General features: G+C 47.7%; 1 protein-coding gene across 7 annotated transcripts in view; it reads left to right on the plus strand.

Annotated features, from left to right (window-relative positions):
* The first annotated feature begins 13560 nt into the window (after positions 1-13560).
* DZIP1 (DAZ interacting zinc finger protein 1) overlaps positions 13561-23220 on the plus strand; it is an 81581-nt gene continuing 71921 nt past the window's right edge. For 2 of the 7 annotated variants that reach the window (XM_045009759.1, XM_045009769.1), the window contains exon 1: positions 13561-13723. In XM_045009759.1, the coding sequence (XP_044865694.1) occupies positions 13697-13723 (27 nt within the window). In that variant the 5' untranslated portion in view covers positions 13561-13696. Of the gene's footprint in view, positions 13724-19074; positions 19224-23220 lie in introns of those variants that run through there. The other 5 variants (XM_045009718.1, XM_045009736.1, XM_045009727.1 and 2 more) reach the window with 4 other exon arrangements.

The raw sequence follows: 23220 nt of genomic DNA on the forward strand, positions 1-23220 counted from the left end.
CAGATAGGTAGTGGTGATGACTTTTTGTTTTTTCTAAAATTACTTCACACTAACTAAATTGAGGAATGTAACTGTAGTGCTGGGGTGAACTTTAATGCCACTTAATGGGTAGAGCAGTACATTTTAAATGCACTTCTGTAAAGTAGTAAAAGAACAAGGATATCAGAGTTTGGGAAATGAGAAGAACGAAGAGCCTGGGGGTCGGAGCTGAGAACTAGAGATCTGATATACCTGTGGTCACAGCTTACTTACAGAAGCTTTCTGGAAGGAAAAGGTTTCCACTTGGCCAAATCACAGCATTAGGTGCTGTATCTGACCCTGCCAGCTCCACCACAGGAATAGTCTCTCAATGAAAGTAATTTATTCCAACTGTTAATGTAAACCAGTGGTCAGTGTTTTGCATCTCTCTCTAAGCTTGATTCACAAAGGATGCGAGTCTGTTACATCTCCCACCTGTAGAGCCTAACTCTTTAACACAAGCTGTGGAGGTTTATGCTTTTAGTTCTGGATGTCCCCCTTTCGCTACCTGCTGTTGGCCAAGAGCAGGGTGTAACATTAAGAGCATTCCATCTTCAGAGTTCTCTGTGCTCCCACATTTTTCTTTATCCCTGCCCCCAGGTGCTCTTCTTTTGTATACTACATTTCAGCTACCAGAGACAAGAATTCAAAAGTGACTAGTGAGAGAACCTGTATATTGGAACTTAAGAACACTATTTTCCTAAAAATTAGACACCTTCAAAGTGTATCAAATAGGGCACCTCAAAATTGAAGCACTAAAAATTTCTGCTTGCTTTTGAAACTCTTGGCCCATGTGTTGTGTGCTCATACCAATAGTATCTAATGATAGGACATCATGTTAACAAATGTCTTTATTAAACTTCTGAGCATGCATACTGTGAACCAAAATATTTAAAGAAACCTAAATGGAGTGAGTGAGGTTGGTGCCTATGCAGTTAGTAGAAATGTGTTGTCTCCCCTCTTGACAAACTGGACTCCTCAGTACTTTGCTAAACACTATTGATGTGAGAAATTATGTCCAATGAAAGTGGAATAGTTACTTTCTCCAAATTCACTGACTTTACAAAGAAATCTTTGACATTAAGAATAGGGCAAGGGCAAAGGGCAGCCAGATCGCTAGTAATGAATTGGAGCTGGTATAACCAGCTCAAGTGTACCCCAATTCTTTAAAGTCATGAAATATTTCTGGTAAGTGTCATTCAAGGTGTCAATGAAAAGCTCATGACTCACTGGTTATCGTGTAATATAGGTGTAAGCAATTGATGCAAAATTATGAACATAAACTGAAATTATAATTCTTAAAATGTGTTTACCACCCGTGCAGGAGTTGCTCCACCCTGGACCAAGGAATGTATTTTTTTTAACCTGGGAGTTAATGCCAAAGTAAACCTCACACCCTCATGGTGGAGGAGGAGACTGACAATTACATGTTTAATGTTCATGCAGTTACACCAGAGGGGACAGAAATCAAGTAACTTGCATTTTAGCAGATAACCCCAGCCAGAAACTTCTTCACCAGGAGACTCCATGTCATCTTCCTCATGGCTTGAATGAACTTTATCCAGGCATAACCCTCAGAAGAATTAATTTTAAATGAACAGGAATACTTGTGGCACCTTAAAGACTAACAAATTTATTTTAGCATGAGCTTTCGTGAGCTACAGCTCATTTCTTCGGATGCATAGAATGGAACACACAGACAGGAGATATTTATACATACAGAGAACATGAAAAGGTGGAAGTATGCATAACAGGAAAAGTCTAATCAATTGAGATGAGCTATCATCAGCAGAAGGAAAAAAAACTTTTTGAAGTGATAATTAAGATGGCCCACTGAGGGGCCATGCGGGTACCCATAGCAGTGCCACTGACTTGAAGATATATATTGTCCCCAAATGTGAAATAGTTGTGGGTGAGGACAAAGTCACAAAGTTCAGCCACCAGGTTAGCCGTGATATTATCGGGGATACTGTGAGATGATCCCTCACTCTCACAGATCTTGGGAGACAGGCCAGTCCTTGCTTATAGACAGCCTCCCAACCTGAAGCAAATACTCACCAGCAACCGCACACCACACAACATAAACACTAACCCAGGAACCTATCCTTGCAACAAAGCCCGATGCCAGCTCTGTCCACATATCCATTCAAGTGACATCATCATAGGACCTAATCACATCAGCCACGCCATCAGGGGCTCGTACACCTGCACATCTACCAACGTGATATATGCCATCATGTGCCAGCAATGCTCCTCTGCCATGTACATTGGCCAAACCGGACAGTCTCTACGCAAAAGAATAAATGGACACAAATCTGACATCAGGAATCATAACATTCAAAAACCAGTGGGAGAACACTTCAACCTCTCTAACCACTCAGTGACAGACTTGAAGGTGGCAATTTTGCAACAAAAAAACTTCAAAAACAGACTCCAAAGAGAAACTGCTGAACTTGAATTAATATGCAAATTAGATACAATTAACACTGGCCTAAACAGAGGCTGGGAATGGTTGGGTCATAACATAGGGAAATAGATTCAATTAGTGTAAAGTTCTCCTCACACCTTCTATGGGCCATCTTAATTATCACTTCAAAAAGGTTTTTTTCCTCCTGCTGATGATAGCTCATCTCAATTGATTAGACTTTTCCTGTTGTTATGCATACTTCCACCTTTTCATGTTCTCTGTATGTATAAATATCTCCTGTCTGTGTGTTCCATTCTATGCATCCGAAGAAGTGAGCTGTAGCTCACGAAAGCTCATGTTAAAATAAATTTGTTAGTCTTTAAGGTGCCACAAGTACCCCTGTTCTTTTTGCGGATACAGACTAACACGGCTGCTACTCTGAAACCTAATTTTAAATGGTCACTGGACTATAAACATAGGTGTTGGGGGTACAACCACACACCCAGCCTGAAGTAGTAATAACCCAAATATGTGGTTTCTGCCTTCAGCACCCCCAATATAAAAATTGTTCCAGCACCATTGACCATAAAAGAGGGGCAAAGAAACCACAAGTTATATATATTTCACCTAAGACAAAGGTACTAGCCTTTTGACTTTGGGATATAGATTTTTGACTCCAGGGTTTGGTCAGCCGGCTTGATGGAAACATGGTGAGGATTTTACTTTGTGTCTAATCTAGTTTAAGGTTTAGCTACTAGAAAGCATTTTATTTTTGTAACCATTTCTGTCTTTGATTCTTATACTTGTACTCTCTTTATTTAGTTCCAGAGAGATAGATGAACTTGTTTTATTTTTAATCTGAACCAGTCCAGTGCTGTGTTTGACCTGAACTGTTTGGTAACTCCAGTTAAAGTAACAAACTTTTGGAAGATGACTTTTTAAAGGAAAACAAACCTGAACATGCCTCTGATTATTCCAGGTCCAGGGCTGGGCATTTCAGAACATATGTTTTGGGGAAAATTTGGGACTGGGGAGAGTGTGGAGTCACCCTGCCAGTTCTTAACCAGGGCTGGTGGAGACAAGTGGAAGTCTATGGTATTGCAGGCAGGCTCCTGGATCCAAAGCATTGGACCAAGCCTGCCAAATACATAGACACAAAGTGCATGCTTGTTGCTGATTGTGGGCATCCCAGGCAGAGAGCTACAGTAGCAAAGCTTTAATTCACTTAAGGATTATAGGGTAAGAGGTGACAAATAGTTCACTGGTCTGGATTGCACCCATAATGTAACAAGCTGATATAAATCACAACAATTTGAAATGTTCTTCACTGCCACAGAGGCTATGGATAATGTAGGCAATGACAGTTCTCCTCTTGGCAGACCCAGCAGTAGGAGAAGGAAAACTGAAGTTTTGATACAACTTTTTAGATAAACTTGGACATTTTAGTAAACAAGACTTTACATACAAGTGACATTTGTTTTATTCATAAAAAGCAAGGGAAATTTGATCCACTTGATGCATCTAGGACTAGCTTCAAACTTAAAGTTGTGAATCTGGAAAACTGTGACTACCTATAAATAAGGCTATGTTTTAGTCCCGGGTATTTTTAGTAAAAGTCATGGACAGGTCATGGACCATTCATTTTTGTTTACTACCTGTGACCTATCCATGACTTTTACTATATACCCCTAACTAAAACTTGGCCTGCGAGTGCTCAGGAAGGGCGGGCGGGCGGGTGGGTGGGGGTGGGCAGGATCCTTGGGGGTGCTCTGGTGGACGCATATCCCTGCAGCTCTGGTCAGGAGGGCTCCACGCGCTGCTCCCAACACAAGCGCAGCTCCCATTGACCGGGAACCACAGCCAATGGGAGCTTCAGGGAGTGGAGCCTCCAGGTGTGGGCAGCACGCAGGGCTCCCCTGACCCCTCTGCCTAGGAGCTGCAGGGACATGCTGGTGGGAGCCAGGGACCCCCCGAGGTCAGCCCCCACTGCATCTCAACCCCCAGCCCTGAGCCCCCTCCCACACTGAAACTGGGGCAGGGAATTCAGGTCGGTGAGGGCTCTGGCTGCAGGTGCAGGCTCTGGGTTGGGACCAGGGATGAGGGGTTTGGGGTGAAAGGCGGGTCTCTGGGCTGGGGCAGTGGGTTGGGTTGTGATGCGGGCTTCAGGAGAGAGTTTGGGTGCAGGGGGGGCTCAGGGCTGGGACAGGGGGTTGGGGAGCAAGAGGCGATGCATGGTGTAACCATGCCTCAGTGGGTCACAACTGAGGATGCCAAATACAGGACAAACTGCTGAGAAATAGGGCAGATAGATACACCTAAGACTGGTGGCTAATCCACCACAGGATATACCAAACCAGCAACAAAAGTAAACTTCTGTTTCACCACATTGGCTAACAAGAAGTCATGAAAGCAGTTTCCTTGGGCATTCCAGTCCTTGTGACACCAAAAACACTGGATTTAGAGATGAGTGGTTCTTTATAACCAGTCTCACCAAATAATAGGTTCTCCTGATCCCAAAGGACCAGGCACACCCCCAGGTCAATATATAACTCAGCTCTTACCCAAAAATCATGCTGATGCCAATCCTTTAGTATCTAAAGGTTTATTTATAAAAAGAAAGAAAGGTGAGAATTAAAATTGGTTAAAGGAATCAAATACATACAATAATTGCAAAGTTCTTGGTTTAGGCTTGTAGCAGTGATGGAATAAACTGCTGGCTTGATAAGTCTCTGGTTGCTTCCAAATCATTGGAAGGTCCTTAATTCCTTGGTTAGAATGCTCCCATTAGTATAGTCCAGAGGTCTGAGCAAGAAAGAGGCTGGAGCAGGATACAGGCAAAATGGAGGAGTTTCCAGGGCCTCTTCTATCTTCTGCTATGTGGAGGGAAACCCATTGTTTCAAACAAAAACCTCAGCACTGGTAATGGAAAGGAAAGCAAATAGGTGTCCTTAAGCCACCTGTCTGTGCTGGGAATAATTCAGTTAAGGCAGGGAACTGTGCAGCCTGGAAATACCCTGGTCAGAAAGGAGACATATGCAGGCCTTACCCAGCAAGGCAACAGCTGGAGCGTGTGGGTGCTCTTGCTGGACCACTAAGAGGAAATACAGGAGCAGTTGCCCTGAACCGTGACACAGACTTTAAGAACATTTTCAGTGTACATATACATAGCTCCTTACGTAGTTTCTGTACATACATTTCACAATGATATTGATGACCCATGAGACACACTTTTATGAGACCTCACATGACATTCTTTGGTGAACAAGAATGCACATACTTGAGTCCGGAGCTTCCTGTAACACCCAGGCATCCCCTCAGTTCCTCTTGCCAGTTGGTGCAAAGAGGTTCCTGGGTCACAACTTCAAGGAATGTTCCTGCATTTTGCTGGTTCTCTCACAGTTGTCAATGCTCTCCATTCCAAGGGCCAAACCCTACTCATCAGTGGGACTGTGCCAGTGTAACGGAAATCAGACTTGACCTTCTAGCTTTATCGTGCCCCTTTCTCTCTAGACAGGCATTGCATGTTTGGGTTCTGATGAGCCTGTTAGCTGAGCATTTTGACATCAGATTGATACCAACTGGAAGAGCTCCCTGATTGGTATGTAGATAATTGGAGACCGTTGATATTATTGTATCAACTTCCTGGTGGTTCCATTTTTACTTGTGCTGACCAGTAAAATTGCTACTTGCACACACTCTTTCCCCAAGACAATAAGTGGACTTAGCTATCACCAGAACAGTGTCCTGAAATTAGAAGGGTTGTCTGAATTTACAGAAGTGGGGTGGGGTTGGAAAAATAACTAAACTGAGCACACTGCATGTACAGTAGCACTTCAGTTATGATCAGGCACCAGAAGAGACCAAAAGGGAAAAAAAAGCAAGTACAGTACTGCGGTAAATGTAAACTACTAAAAAGAGAGATTTGACAAGCTAAGGAAACTATTTTCTGTGCTTATTTCATGTCAATTAAGATGATTAAAAGCAGCCCTCTTCTTCTGGATAGTAAAGTTTCAAAGCTATATTAAGTCAATGTTCAGTTGTAAACTTTGGAAAGAACAACCATAACATTTTGTTCAGAATTACGAACATTTCAGAGTTACAAACAACCTCCATTCCCAAGTTCATAACTCTGAGGTTCCAATGTACCTAGCTGACCACTAGGAGGTATGGGGAAGTTCGGGAGAAGGAGGGTTTAGGGAAATCCCTATGCAGCTGAGCCCCCATCAATGGAAAGGGGATCATGCTTTCATAAGCCTGGCATAGGTGGCAACTCCATGGGTGCTCAGCGCTGGAGCACCCAGGGGAAAAATGCAGCTCCCCGCCCCACCTCAGCTCACCTCTGCCTCCTCCCCTGAGCATGCCACTATGTCCTGCTTCTCCTCCCTCCCTCCCAGCACTTGCGCCGTGAAACAGCTGTTTTGTGTGGCAAGCACTAGGGGGGAGGGGGAGGAGGAGGAACACGGCATGCTCGGGGAAGAGGCGGGGCCGGGGCAGGGATTTGGGGAGGGGTCAAATAGGGGCAGGGAGGGGCGGAGTCAGGGTGGGGCTGGGGGGGCCTGAGCACCCACCAGCACCAAAGAATTTTGGCGCCAGTGAAGCCTGGTATCCTATTGTGAGGCTCTTTAGAAAAGCACTTAAAAGAAAAGAAAAAAAAAGCGCCACATCTGTTGCCAGGAACACATCACCATACAGTGTCAGGTCTTCATTATTTTATCCTAAAATCTTGGTTTTCATAGAATCATAGAATTCAAGATCAGAAGGGACCATTATGATCATCTAGTCTGACCTCCTGCAAGATGCAGGCCTCATATGCCGATCCACCCACTCCTTAAGCAAGCGACCCCTGCCCCATGCTTCGGAGGAAGGCGAAAAACCTCCAGGGCCACTGCCAATCTACCCTGGAGGAAAATTCCTTCCCGACCCCAAATATGGCGGTCAGCTGAACCCCGAGCATGCGGGCAAGACTCTCTAGCCATACCCTCTGGAAAAAGCTTAAGGATATCATATCATTGACCCATTGTACTATTTACCAGTGTGGCACTTAATTGACCTATTGACTAAGCCCCTTATCCTATCATACCATCTCCTCCATAAACTTATCTAGCTTAATTTTAAAGTCATGGAGGTCCTTCGCCCCCACTGTTTCCCTCGGTAGGCTGTTCCAGTATAGCACTCCTCTGATGGTTAGAAACCTTCGTCTAATTTCAAGCCTAAATTTCCTGACTGACAATTTATATCCGTTCGTCCTCGTGTCCACATTAGCACTGAGCTGAAATAATTCCTCTCCTTCCCTGGTATTTATCCCTCTGATATATTTAAAGAGTGCAATCATATCTCCTCTTATCCTTCTTTTGGTTAAGGAAAACAAGCCGAGCTCCTCAAGTCTCCTTTCATACGACAGGCCTTCCATTCCTCGGATCATTCTAGTGGCCCTTCTTTGTACCTGTTCCAGTTTGAATTCATCCTTCTTAAACATGGGAGACCAAAACTGCACACAATACTCCAAATGAGGTCTTACCAACGCCTTATATAACGGGACTATCACCTCCTTATCCCTACTAGAAATACCTCGCCTAATGCATCCCAAGACCGCATTAGCTTTTTTAACGGCCACATCACATTGCCTACTCATAGTCATCCTACGATCAACCAAGACTCCTAAGTCCTTCTCCTCCTCCGTTACTTCCAACTGGTGCGTCCCTAGCTTATAACTAAAATTCTTGTTAGTCATCCCTAAATGCATAACCTTACACTTCTCACTATTGAACTTCATCCTGTTACTAATACTCCAGTTTACAAGGTCATCCAAATCTCCCTGGAGGATATCCCGATCCTTTTCCGAATTGGCAATACCTCCCAACTTGGTGTCATCCGCAAACTTTATCAGCCCACTCCTACTCTTGGTTCCCAGGTCAGCAATAAATAGATTGAATAAAATCGGACCCAAAACCGAACCTTGAGGAACTCCACTGGTAACCCCCCTCCAACCCGACAGTTCCCCCTTCAATACTACCCTCTGCAGTCTCCCCTTTAACCAGCTCCTTATCCACCTCTGGATTTTCATTTCGATCCCCATCTTTTCCAATTTAACCAGTAATTCCTCATGCGGTACCGTATCAAACGCCTTACTGAAATCCAGATATATTAGATCCACCGCATTTCCCTTGTCTAAAAAATCTGTTACTTTCTCAAAGAAGGAGATCAGGTTGGTTTGGCACGATCTACCTTTCATAAATCCATGCTGTAATCTATCCCAGTTGCCATCGGCCTCATGCTCCGTAACCACCCTCTCTTTTAAAATTTTTTCCATGATTTTGCATACTACAGATGTTAAACTAACAGGCCTGTAGTTACCCGGGTCACTTTTTTTCCCCTTCTTGAATATAGGAACTACATTAGCTAATCTCCAGTCAAACGGCACAATCCCCGAATTTAGAGATTTATTAAAAATCATCGCCAACGGGCCAGCAACATCACTCGCCAATTCCCTTAATATTCTAGGATGAAGATTATCCGGGCCCCCCGATTTACTACCGTTAAGCTGTTCCAGTTTGGCTTCTACCTCGGATACCGTAATGTCCACCCCCATATCCTCATTCCCATCAGTCCCTCTATCACTATTCCTTAGCCCTTCATTAGCCTCATTAAAGACCGAGGCAAAATATTTGTTCAGATATTGTGCCATTCCAAGATTATCCCTAATCTCCACTCCGTTTAAAGTTTTAAGCGGTCCCACTTCTTCTTTCTTGGTTTTCTTCCTATTTATATGGCTAAAAAACCTTTTGCTATTGATTTTAATCCCCTTCGCTAGGTCCATCTCCACCCGTCGCTTTGCCTTTCTCACTGCTTCCCTACACCCTCTGACCTCAATAAGGTAGGTTTCTTTGCTGATCCCTCCCATTTTCCACTCCTGGTACGCTTTCTGTTTTTTCTTAATGACCCCTCTAAGACGCTTGCTCATCCAGCTCGGTCTAAAACTGCTACCTACGAGCCGTTTTCTCTTTCTCGGGATACATTCCTCTGACAACTCCTGCAACTTCAACCTGAAGTAACCCCAGGCGTCATCTGCCTTTAGATCCCTAAGTATGTTAGTCCAGTCCACTTCCCTAACTAGTCGCCTTAATTTAGTAAAGTTAGCCCTTTTGAAATCGTAAACCCTAGTCTCAGATGCAATATTGATTATCCTCTCATTTATTTTGAAACGAATTAGCTCATGATCACTCGAGCCAAGGTTGTCCCCTACAACTATTTCCTCAACAAGGTCCTCATTACTCACCAAAATCAGATCTAAAATGGCATCCCCCCTCGTTGGTTCATCAACCACTTGATGAAGGAATTCATCAGCTATCACGTCTAGGAAAAGCTGAGCCCTATTATTATTACTAGCATTTGTTTCCCAATCTATATCCGGGAAGTTAAAGTCCCCCATGATCAAACAGTTCCTATTAGTATTTACCTCCTTAAAAACATTAAAGAGCTCTCTATCCGTCTCCAGGCTAGATCCCGGCGGTCTATAGCACACCCCAATCACTATCCCGGGTGAGGCTCTGGTAGTTTTCTTCCCCAATGTGACCATTGCCCAAACAGACTCTGTATTATCCATTGCATTGCTAGTTATTTCATTACATTTCACCTTATTATTGATATACAATGCTACTCCCCCACCTTTACCTTTGCATCGGTCTTTCCTAAACAGCACATACCCTTCCATACCTGTACTCCAGTCATGGCTACCGTTCCACCATGTTTCGGTTATTCCTACGATAACCGGTTTCAATTCCCGGACCAGGAGCTCCAGTTCCTCCATTTTATTACCTAAGCTTCTCGCGTTGGTGAACAAACATCCTAATTTTTGCTGCTGGGCTCCTCTCGCTCTTTTCACCCAACTCGGTAGGGACACAGTACTCCCAGTATGACCTGTCGATCTAGTACTCGTCCCCCCCCTCTTCCTTACACCTAACCGTCCCCCTCTGGCTATATCTGTTATCTTGTTGTTCTCACTCCCAATGTATAGATTTGGCGTGGAGAGCACCAGGACCTCTCCCAACCGTCTCCCCCCAGTGTCTAGTTTAAAGCTCTTTTAATCAGATGAGCCAGCCTCCCTCCTAGAAGTCTACTTCCTTCCCTACTTAGGTGGAGCCCATTCCGTGAGAACAGTTGTCTGTCCCCAAAAGCCTCCCAGTGCCCATACATCCCAAAGCCCTCCTTGTAACACCACTCCCTCAGCCAGCTATTAATCATCACGATCCTCTCACCCCTTTGGCGCCCTTCCCTAGGGACAGGTAGGATCCCACTGAAGATCACCTGAGCCTCAATTTCCTTAAGCGTCTTACCCAACCTGGCATAGTCTCCCATGATCCTGTCTAGCGAGAATCTAGCAGTGTCATTCGTTCCCACATGAAGGATGACCAAAGGGTTCTTACCTACTCCTCTTAGGATCCTTTTCAACCTCAGGTCCACATCCCGTATTTTAGCGCCCGGTAGACAGCACACCCTTCTGTTCTCCGGATCGGCCCTGGTCACAGGCCTGTCCAACCTTCTCAGTATGGAATCCCCAATCACGTAGACCTGCCTTTGCCTGGGGACAGTGCGGTCCTCTAACCTATCCTCCGTCCCCCCTGGCTGCAAGTTCCTTCCATTCCTATCATCCCTTGTGGTTCCCGTTAAGCCATCCTGTATTCTCCCAGGGCCCAAACTTGGTGCTGCCTCCATAGACTCCTCCCCTCTATCTATGGGACTGGCCGCTCGTCTCTTTTTCCTTGGCCTCCCACCGTCAGCTAACACCTGCTGTACCCCTTCCTCATTCTCCAAACCTTCAAACCTGTTCCTTAGCTCTATTTCCCCCTCACTGGCTCTCCTTTTCCTCGGCCTGCTTCTCACGGTCACATTCTTCCACCGCCCATCTTCCTCGTCTGGTGGTCCCCCCTCATTCGCCTCAGCCCCTGCTCCCCCCTGTGCCCCTGGGCGTTCCCTTTCAGTTACTGCGTGCCACTGCTCCATCAGCTGCTCGAACCCCCTTCTATTTTCTATCAGGGTTTCTACCTGCAGCTCTAGGCCCTGGATCTTTTCCTCCAGCAGCTCTATTAGGCGACACTTCATGCAAACATAATACTGTTCTGGGTCCCCTGCTAGGACCAGGTACATACCGCAGCTGCTGCATGCTCTCATCCTCGGTGTGTCCTCTGCTGTGGACATCCTCGGTGTGTTTTAATTGATATCACTGTAAGTCCCATCTATACTCCTCTTCACATCTTGTGGGAGAGAAGTGTAACTTCTCCTCACATCCAGAAGGAAGTTCTTCTGAATGTTTAGAGGCATTCACATCAATCCAGTGTAATGAGAGATTTTGCTTTTAGCTGTTTTGAAAAAGCTTGCAGCACTTTGATAGAGACCGGCAGAGAAAAACTGAAAAAGGAGTTTAATTATTGTAAAAATGTCACCTCTCCCTGTTGATATAATTAATGTGGTGACAATATCAGGACACTTTGACTTGCATAAAACAGCCGTTAGTTTTAAGAATAAGACTTTAGATAAATAGTAATTAGTGATAGTTTAAAGATAAAAATCCAAAATGCTGGATGAAATAATCCTCGATGAAATAATCCTCTATAAAAGACACAGGGTTAGGGTATGGAAAGTTCCAGCAACAATTGGGAAATGACTCAGCATTTCTCCCAAGATGCATCAGGGGAGGAACTCTACCCAAGACAGTGCCAGGGGGAGGAGCTTAGCTATCTAAAAATAAGTTTGACATAATGAGGAAAAGCTAGAGGAAAAATAGCAATTATGCTAATAAATGGTCAGTTTTCAAAATGGAGAGAGGTAAATAGTTGTGTCCCCCATGAGACCCATGGGACCAGTTCTGGGACCAGTCCTATTCAACATATTCATAAATTATCTGGAAAAAGGGGTAAATAATGAGGTGTCAAAATTTGCAGATGATACAAAATTACTAAAGATAGTTAAGACCCAAGCAGACTGCGAAGAGCTACAAAAGGATCTCTCAAAACTGGGTGACTGTGCAACAAAATGGCAGATGAAATAAAATGTTGATAAATGCAAAGTAATGCATATTGGAAAGCATAATCCCAACTATACATATACAATGATGGGGTCTATATTAGTTGTTACCACTCAAGAAAGAGATCTTGGTGTCATTGTGGATAGTTCTCTGAAAACACCCACTCAGTGTGCAGCAGCAGTCAAAAAAGTGAACAGAATGCTGGGAATAATTAAGAAAGGGATAGATAATAGGACATAAAATATCATGTTGCCTCTATATACGTCCATGGTACGCCCACGTCTTGAATACTGTGTGCAAATGTGATTGCCTCATCTCAAAAGAGATATATTGGAATTGGAAAAGGTTCAGAAAAGGGCAACAAAAATGATTAGGGGTATGTAACAGCTTCTGTAAGAGGAGAGATTAATAAGACTGGTACTTTTCAGCTTGGAAAAGAGATGTCTAACGGGGAGATATGATTGAGGTCTATAAAAGCATGACTGGTGTAGAGAGAGTAGATAAGGAAGTGTTGTTTACTCCTTCTCATAACACAAGAACTTGGGGTCACCAAATGAAATTAATAGGCAGCAGGTTTAAAACAAATAAAAGGAAGTATTTCTTCACACAACGCACAGTCAACCTGTGGAACTCCTTGCCAGAGGATGTTGTGAAGGCCAAGACCATAACAGGGTTCAAAAAAGAACTAGATAAATTAATGGAGGATAGGTCCATCAATGGCTATTAGCCAGGATGGGCAGGAATGGTGTCCCTATCCTCTGTTTGCCAGAGGCTGGGAATGAGTGACAGGGGATGGATCACTTGATGATTACCTGTTCTGTTCATTCCCTCTGGGGCACCTGGTACTGACCACTGTCAGAAGACAGGATACTGGGCTAGATGGACCTTTGGTCTGACCCAGTAGGGCCATTCTTATGTAATGCGTAGACCTTGAGAGAGCTACCAGCATATAAGGTCAACAGCTAACAGAATGAGTGCAGTGGGTTTGAGGCTGTGTGGAAGAACCGAACCTACCTGAGAAAATTCCAAAAAGCAGCTACTTGGAAAAGCAGCAGTAGCAGCAGAACTCTAAAGGTCACCATGGCAACAGCTTTCATAGCAGCGCAATCAGCAGTCCCTGCCAGCAGCAACAGCCAGCAGCAAATGACACTACACCCGCAGCCTGAAGCAGCGGCAGCAGTTAGGAAAATTGTGGCCTTGACAATCACCATCCTTAACATTATTACTGACAGATCAGAAGGACCATTAAGATGAAACAGTGGATATTGGGTACAAGTGTAAGTCTGATATTTCCATCTATTGTTAAGGACTGCGGGGATCTATCTGTAAATAAATCTGGATGCCTGTGTTTTGAGTGAAATCTCCCCTACCCATCCTGCGACTGCTTGGCTAGTCTGGCTCACAGGATGTTAAAAGTTTAAATGTTAGATGTTAAATATTAATAATACTAACATTTAATAGTTAATTGTTTAATATAAGTAAGTAATTCTCTCTAAAACTATAATATTGTAATGATTTATAAAGGTAATATATATTAAATCGAATTAAGCATGTTATTGAATAGCAACATCTAGACTAGAGCCTTAGTGTATACAGAGACTCATACATGCATATATATATATCTATTACATTGTAACTGTTAGGGGAGAGGGCTAGCTCAGTGGTTTGAGCATTGGCCTGCTAAACCCAGGGTTGTGAGTGCAATCCTTGAGGGGGCCACTTAGGTATCTGGGGCATAGGGCCGCCCAGAGGATTCCGGGGGCCTGGGGTCTTCGGCGGTGGGGGGGCCCTTCCGTTCCAGGACCCGCTGCCGAAGTGCCCCGAAGACCCGCGGCGGGGACCCCCCGCCGCCGAATTACCACCGAAGCCGGACCCGCCGCCAAAGTGCAGCCCGGTCTTCGGCGGTAATTCGGTGGAGGGGGGCCCCCGCCGCAGGTCTTCGGGGCACTTCAGCGGCGGGTCCCGGAAGGGAAGGGCCCCCCGCCGCCGAATTACCGCCGAAGACCGAGCTGAACTCGGCGGCGGGTCCCACTCTGTCTTCGGCGGTAATTCGCCAGCGGGGGGTCCTTCCGCCCGGGAGCGGAAGGACCCCCCGCCGGCGAAGACCGGGAGCAGAAGAAGCTCCTGCGCCCGGGCCCCGCAAGAGTTTTCCGGGCCCCCCGGAGCGAGTGAGGGACCCCGCCCCAGGGGCCCCGAAAAACTCTGGTGGGGGCCCCTGTGGGATTCGGGGCCTGGGGCAAATTGCCCCTCTTGCCCCCCCCCTCTGGGCGGCCCTGCTGGAGCAAAATCAGTACTTGGTCCTGCTAGTGAAGGCACACTTTGAAAGAGTAAAATTATAGCAAATATATGTGCATTGCAGGAAATACCAAGAAGTACCAACAACCATAATACAAGTATGTGTTGGGAGGTGAATGTGAAAGACTGCGTGACACAGATTGTGTGTGCTGGCTGCTGGGGAATGTTGAGAGATGCTGTCCAGTGGTCCCCAACCTTTTTGGCTGGTGGGCGCCAGCCGAAGGACCACTGTGGCGGTGGAGCACCCGCCGAATTTCGGCGGCATTTCGGCGGCAACGCCTCTCGATGACGCCACTTGCCATCGACAAGCGACATCATCGAGAGGCGTCCCCGCTGAAATTCGGGAGCGACGCCTCTCGATGACATCACTGGTCGACGGCAAGTGGCGTCAGTGAGAGGCATCCCCGCCGAAATTTGGGAGCAACGCCTCTCGATGACGTCACTGGTCGACGGCAAGTGGCGTCAGTGAGAGGCATCCCCGCCGAAATTTGGGGGCAATGCCTCTCGATGACGTCACTGGTCGACGGCAAGTGGCGTCATCAAGAGGCGTCCCCGCCGAAATGCCGCTGAAATTCGGCGGCATTTCGGTGGGTGCTCTCCCGGGGGCCAGGACGCAGGCGCATTAAGATGCCCCCGCGGGCGTCATGGCCACTGCTCTACGCTGTCTCTTTAAGGCACTAGTTGAAAGCTCTCCTGCTCCTGAGCCCTGTCTCCCCTCCCCCACTCTGCAGAGATGGGGTACATGGGCAGGGTGGAGGGGGAGAGACTGAGAGTGTGTGTGTGAGAGAGAGAGAGAGAGAGAGACTGTGTGAGCTGGCTTCTGGGGAAGTCTCTGAGGGACAGTGCACTGTCTCTTTAAGGCACTCACTCACTGCCCGGAAGGCTTGTTCAGACCTCAGAGGGCAGCGGCTCTCTTCTGCTCTGAGTGCTGAGCCCTGTCCCCTGCTCTGTGGAGATGGGATACAGGAGTGGGGGGAGGGGGCAGCGCTGGCTCCAGGCACCAGCACAGGAAGCAGGTGCTTGGGGCGGCCAATGGAAAGGGGCGGCACGGTCTGGGTCTTCAGCGGTGGGTCCCTCAGTTCCTCTCTTCCTCTTTGAGGTGCCGCCGAAGAGGAAGAGAGGGAGCGAAGGACCCGCCGCTGAATTGCTGCCGAAGAATGAAGCAGCGCGATTGAGCTGCCGCCGAGTGGCTTCCCCCCCCGCCCCACTTCGCCCCTTGGGGCGGCAAAGAAGCAGGAGCTGGCCCTGGGAGAGGGACACCCTGACATCAGCACCCCTTCCCCCCACACTCTGCACAGCCAACAGGAGGGTCCTGGGAGCAGCTGCAGGGACGTGGCTGCAAAGCTGCGAGAACCCGGGCACCTGAACACATGCTGCTGGATGTGTGCGGCTCTGCTAAGCAAGTGCGCAGCATTTGAATCATTCCTGGGTTACCATGCAGCTTAGAGGGAATACAACTGTATCTGTGTCCTTTCAGGGGCTAGCCAGGCTAGCTTGCTCTGGGGAGCCCTTTGCAGGTTGGAGACAAGCCCCCTGGTAACACCCTGGCAATTCCTTTAGGGCAGGCCACAACCTTTTACCCTTTTGTTAAATTAGAAGAGCTACTGTAGGCTAATTTAACTGGTGTCTAAAATTTAGGGTAACATCAGGACCAAAGAGTGAAACTGAACTCAAAGCATTTGAATATCTACAGTAGATATGCAGTTTGGCATAAATACAATACAGAGTATAAGGACTCTGAGTAAGACATGAACTCCACTTTTACTTATTCCCTTGATTATGTAATAGCTAAACCAGGGGTCTCAAACTCAAATGACCCCGAGGGCCGCATGAGAACTAGTGCATTGGCCCGAGGGCCGCATCACCGACACGCCCCCTTGCTGCCCCTGGCCCCACCCCCAATCCACCCCTTCCATGAGGCCCCGCCCCTGCCCTGTCTCTTCTCCACCTCCTCCCCTAAGCGCGCGGCTCCCCGCTCCTCCCCCCTCCCTCCTGGAAAGTGCTAAGCGCCACCAACAGCTGTTTGGTGGCTTGGCGGCAGGGCACTTAGGCGGCGGGTCCCGGAACAGAAGGGGCCCCCCACCGCCGAAGACCGGGCTGCGCTTCGGCAGCGGCGGGTCCCTCTTTTCCCCACCCCGGCCGGTCCCGCTTCCCACCCCGGCCGGTCCCGCTTCCCTCCCCCGGCCCGGCCCCGGCGGGTCTCGCTTCCCTTCCCCACCCCCGGCCCGGCCCGGCGGGTCTCGCTTCCCTTCCCCCCCCCCCCGCCCTGGCCCCGGCGGGTCTCACTTCCCTTCCCCATCCCCGGCCCGGCCCGGCGGGTCTCGCTTCCCTCCCCCACCCCCCGGCCCGGCCCGGCGGGTCTCGCTTCCCTTCCCCCCCCCCCCCCCAGCCCGGCCCCGGCGGGTCCCGCTTCCCACCCAGGCCCTGGCCTGGCCCCGGCGGCTCCCGCTTCCCCCCCCCCTTACCCGAGCGCGTCTCCGGCGAGGCCTGAGCTTCGTCCCGCTCAGAGCCGCGTGGGGAGGGGGCGGGGCTGGGAGCTCCACGCCGTGCGCAGCGCTCAGCCCAGAGCTCCCAGCCCCGCCCCCTCCCCACGCGGCTCGGATCGGGGCGGGGCTCAGGCGCTCGGACGGAGACTCGGCGCTCTATGCGCCGAGGCTCCAGGAGAGGGGCGGAGGCGGGAGCCTCTGCTTTTCTCTTGGGGGCCCCTGCGGAGCCCGGGGCAAATTGCCCCCTTTGCCCCCCCCTCTGGGCGGCCCTGGGGAGCTCCGCGGGCCGCAGGGAAGAGCTCCGCGGGCCGCATGTTTGAGACCCCTGAGCTAAACAAAAGCTACTAAGTCAGTTGAGACTCTGCTTTATTTCCTTGAGAATACAGCAGCTTCTATGACTTAAGTTAATTTAACATGAAGTAAACTAAATTGGCCAGACAGCTCAGACAAAAATTTCTATGTGCGCCTTCCTTTGAGTCAAAATAAATTCAAAGGTAGGCTGAACTCAAGAAATGTGGAAGACCAATCACCAAACTATTGAGAGAGGTGCTTAGTTATGCATCTAATAAACATCTTTTGGAGCTGTTAGGACCAAATCCTTAAATAAAATCCTTGTTGATTTCAGTGGGAGTTAGGCACCTAAATATCCTTGAGAATATGGGCTCTTTAGTGCCTTTCCTCAAGTTCTGTGTTAGAAACAACTACTGATTAACTACTCCCTACTTTACCACCAGCAAGGAAAATCATGTGGAATCGTATCGGACATACAAATATCCATTTGTTATTAAAGGAGCTAAAAATCATCTACCATTGACTCCCCTCTCAACAGAATGATCTAATTTGAGCTGGTCTGTCCTGAATCTTATTATGCAAAAGACCAGCATGAGTATGTGCATAGTGAGACATTACTCATAGGACAGAGCTGTGGGCAACCTTCTCCCTCCTCCCTTTTTTGTCCTTTAATAGTGTTAGATGGAATCCTATGGGTGAGAGTGAATGAGTTGTAAAAGGACATTAAGGACTTGTAAATTTCAGCCACAGTAGGGTTGGCGGTTAACAGGCCATATTGGGGCATTGCTGAACAAGGGCCAATTTAAGGTTGCACAGGCACACCTCCAAAATGGCGGCTTAGCCTCCCTTAGCTTCTTATACCCACCACCCCTGCAGATCATTCTGGATTCCAAAAGCAGCTGCAACCCCTCCCAGCTTGGAATCATCCACAAACTTTAGAAGTTGACTCTTCGCCATTAATCATTTACAGTCATTTTCTGAGTGGCAAGAAAAATGTATTAAACTACAACCTTTTTATAAGTGTCTCAATTCATAAAACCTTGATCTGCCCCTTTTTTTTTTCTTGAGTTGAGGAAAATCAACAGTCAGCTTTGGGCTAAGTACCAGAAACCAAAGCCAGCTCTGCAAGACCGCCGTGGCACGCTGAAAATGGGGGGGTTTGGCGAGGAATCTCTCTGTTACTTTAACGGGGGTGTCACAACCATCACCCTAAGAAGTGAGCTGGGGCACTGAGGGCTCTGGAGACTGACAGGTGGTGGAGTTGTGTGTGCGGGGGGGGGGGGAGACTGCGGCTGTCTCAGCCACAACGTCTTCGCTCCTGCTCCAAGTTGATATCCCCCCACCCCATTGCCGGGCGAGGGCTGCCTGCGCTCCCGCGGCCCATCTCCGCGTTCTCCCGGCATCTGAGCGCGCAGGCGTGTCTGCGCCGGGGAGAGGCGGGAATGAAGACGGGAGCGGGGAGGAGGGGGAGCTGCCAGCCCCTCTATGACATGGAGCAGGAGCCGCCGCGGAGGGGGCGGGGAGGCGGTGCTGTGGGGCCGCGGGAGGTGGGCGGGGAACAGCAGCAGCAGCAGCGCTGTCACCCCCGCGGCCCCTTCCCCTCCGCTCTCCTGGCGCAGCGGCAACTGCTCTGCCGGGCTGCAGCTACAGCGGAGGAGGCGCTGCCCGGGGACCCTGCTTGTCGCGGCCGCTACCGCCGCCTGAGGTGAGAGCAGCGAGGCGGGGGCTGGGATGCCGCCCTCCGTCTTCTCTCGCCTGTTGCGCGCGAGCGCGGGTCTGCCCCCAGCTGTGACCAGCCGCCGGGCCGGGCCCGCACGTGGCGCCCCCGCTGGGCTGGTTTGGGAGCTCTCGGTCCCGCCGGTCCGTCGCTGCCCGCGGGCCTTCTCCAGCCTCGGCTCTGCTGGGGCCGCACATTGCGGAGGGCGAGCTCGGGCTTCTCCGAGTCCCCCCCCCTCCCCCGCTGATGGAGGGAGCTCCGCGCAGGAGCCTCTCCAGCCAGGCCCAGCCAGACTCGTCTCTCCTCCTCCTCCTCCGCTCCCCTGTCACCCTGCCGCCTCCCTCATGCTGCCTTGGCTCGGACTAGCGGGGCGGGTTGTGAATAACTGGCAGGGTTTTCTTGGTCATTTAGCCTAAAGCAGTATTTTGGAATGAGCAGCCGCGGCAGTACCATGTGGCTTCAATCCGGATTGGGCCTTTGGGTACCACTGCAATGGAAACAGATTATTGGAGGCACCAGTCAGTGCTGCAGTTAAGTTTAAAGTTTGCACTTAAAGCACGTTTCCAACCTCGTTATTGTGGATTAAAAATACATTATATCCTTCCAAAATTATTCTTTGGGTGCAGGAATCAATGTTCAGAACATTTACAAGGAACTGTTATTTGTTTAGTAACTAAAATAAATTTAAAATTAGCCCTTTTAGAAATGTAGCACCCAGTGTCCCTTTTTTATTTGCTTCTACTGATCTCAGTGACAGAATAACAGACTCCCGCCCCCATCCTGATTGAGTCTGCCTCCCAACAGTTTACTTTCAGCTGCTAATTCCCCTCTCTATCGGAACATGTATAAGAAAGCGACCTGGAAAGGTCCCATAGCAACTCCTGATGTCTCCTTCAGTGCCTGTGTTCAAAGTTGCACTGCTTTAAATTGGTTAAAACAGATTTATGCCATTTCTACACTACAAATGTTCACCGTTGTAAGTTACATCAGTATACAGACACCAAAGTTTGTATATCACTTGTGCATGTGCAGGCATGGGTGGTGTGTAATGGAGGCTGGAGGGAGTTTTATATGGTACAAAGACTGTTCTAGCCTCATTTGATTGCTGATTTCTCCCTTGCAATAGACAAAGATCAGATGTCTCCTGACTTTCTCACATGAGTCAGCAGTCTTTGATACCTGTGGTATAAGCAACATAGCTCTTGCTTCAGTGGTTGTGTTCTTTCCTCTCCAAATGTCAAAGCCTGTTCCTATTGAACTCAATAGCAAAATTTCTTTTGGTTTCAATGGGAACAGGATTTGGCCCCAAGAGATCAGATAATGTGATTTTGATCAATTGCTTATATGTCCAGAGACAGTTCTCATGCACATTTTGCCAGGCTGATTTTGATTGCCCCTCCTGTATGTCATGCTGAGGAAAATAATAAAACAATTTTGGCTGTAGTTCTATCAAGATATACATGGAACACACAGCTCTATGTCTCTTTTCCATCAAAACCAGATGGTGCAGCATCTTTGCTTTCCTAGTGCCTGGCGGAGAGCAATACTTAGGCCTTGTCTACTCTGACACTTTACATAGCTGAAAGTTTCTCGCTCAGGGTTGTGAAAAAACACCCCCCGAGCGATGCAAGTTTCAGCGCTGTAAAGTGGTAGTGTAGACAGTGCACCAGCGCTGGGAGTCGCGCTCCCAAAGCTGGGAGCTACTCCCCTCGTGGGGGTGGTTTTTTTTACAGCACTGGGAAAGCTCGCTCCCAGCACTAGTGCCGCGACTACACAGCCATGTTAAAGTGCTGCCACAGCCATGCTTTAACATTGGTAGTGAAGACATACCCTTAGATAAAAGTAAGCTGGCAGAAACTTAGTTTGGACATAGGGAGGCACTAATAGTGTATTAAGGGAAAGTGGGGTGATTGTTCTTCCTATCCTTCTTTCATTTAAGAAGTTTTCAATTTGGGGTGCTGCTGGATCCTCAATGACACTTGGAAGTACAGGTGGCACTAAGGGCCCAAAGCATCATTTTACAACTGCATCTGTTTAACAAATGCAGTTGTAAAATTTTAGACAGGTAAGGGGGGTGTCAGAGGGGACGGGAAGAGCATGGGGGCCCCAGGCTGGCGGCGGAGTGGGGAGGAGTCACATGAGGAGGTCACGTGCCCTCCCCTTGTGTCCGCCCCCCCCCCATGAGTGCAGTACCGGCAAGAAAAGATTTCTACTTGCACCACTACTCACCAGGAGCGCTTGTGTCAATGTAAAGTGCAGTGCACCGCTCTTAGGTGTCCCAGTATGCCAACTGCTGCTGTTCTCCATAATGCCTTTTGGGACATTTTTGCAGTGTTTTGTGGGATAGAACTGATTTGTCCAGGGATCTCTGGGAGCTATGGATCAAGTTCCAGCATGCAACTCTCTCCATCCCTTAATGTCGTCCATATCCATAATTTTTGTGCCTCTTAAAAATAATCCCACAAACCTGCATAGCACTCTTTTGTCTCTGCCATAAGTATAGAGCCCCCAGAGCTGTACATTTATAACCTTTGGGTGGGCTAGAGGCCTCTGCCATCTCTGACAGAAGTATGGAACCCACAGAGCTGTGCACTTGTAACCTTTGCGTGGGCTAGAGTTCACTTCATTGTCCTTCTCAAGTGCCTCAAAAAACGTGAATTCCCATAGAAAAGTACCTGGAGACTCAGAATTCAATCTCTAAGGATTTTCAGCAAGGCTTGCACAGGGTCAACCTCCCCACATTCAAATCCCCAAAGACATTAAAGAAATTAATTAAAGTAATTAAACAACTTTATAAAATTTTACAATAAACAAATAATTTAATTTTTACAACATAACATGGCCATTTTATAATCCACAGAGATTATTTTCACAGTTATACATAAATAAAGAAAACAAATTACAATCTCAACAGTTCAATCCCCACAGAAACACAGTGAGAAGAAGTAGGGTTCCCAAAACTTAGGCTAGGTTCACCTGAGTCTCAGAGTCTTTGATCACAAAATCTATACAATCTGCTGAATCTAAAACAACATCTTCCCTCCACTTGCTTGTAGGAATCTTCATGGAATCCATGCCGACTCTTCCTTGCCTAACAGTGATTTTAGCAAATCAGCTAACTGATTAACCAACCACTCAGTTAAGTGTACAGATTTAAAAAAAAAATCCAACCTCTTACAAGAAAATACAAAACTGAGAATAGCAAAATATAAATTACTCTTTCCCCATTACTACATTTAAAGAAAAGTTGGTGAATCATACTAGTTGAGACAATTTAACTAAAACAGTTTGGCTAAAATAAAAAAAAATCCACTCAAAGTATACAATTAAAATAGAAGAAATTATTTTCCCCTCCCAATTTCTTCTTTCTATAATTAACATTACTCATGCTTCCCTGTTAGAGGGTTAACAATATCACTAACCTGCTGCAAAATGCTTCACAGTTAGGGGAAACAGCCTGCTTTCTGCTCTTCTGCTCAGCCTTTTGTAAAGCAGCTGCCCTGACTGCTGGTCCTCATTGAGTCTGACCCCAGCAACAGGGAACCTATTGGAGCATACCCCAAACTTCCACAACCACACCCAAAATCCAGATGTTTCTGGATGTGGAGGGCTATATCTGCCTAGCAACAATGAAGTCCCCAGACTCAACTCTCTCCTACCCGCCACATGGGTCTCTTAAAGAGATATCTTCCTATTAGGCACTTGGGTTACATGCTATTCTCATGAACACTGAAAATACAGGATGCAAGATTCTCCTGAATTTCCTGTACTCTCTGGACTCGCAACAACCGGTGACATGAGGATTTCTTTGAGGACAGTTTGCTGAGGGGTATAGCGAAAATAATTCAAGGTTGTTGGTGGCATTCATGGAACACTGCTTGTGGACCTGAGAACCAAAGCTGACTGCTGGTATTGCATCGTAATGTAAGTGGGATGAGCAATGACTGCAGAACTTTTGGATGCATAAGGCCACATTCCTGGATCA

Source organism: Mauremys mutica, chromosome 1 (genome assembly GCF_020497125.1).
Source record: "Mauremys mutica isolate MM-2020 ecotype Southern chromosome 1, ASM2049712v1, whole genome shotgun sequence".
Taxonomy (NCBI): domain Eukaryota; kingdom Metazoa; phylum Chordata; order Testudines; family Geoemydidae; genus Mauremys; species Mauremys mutica.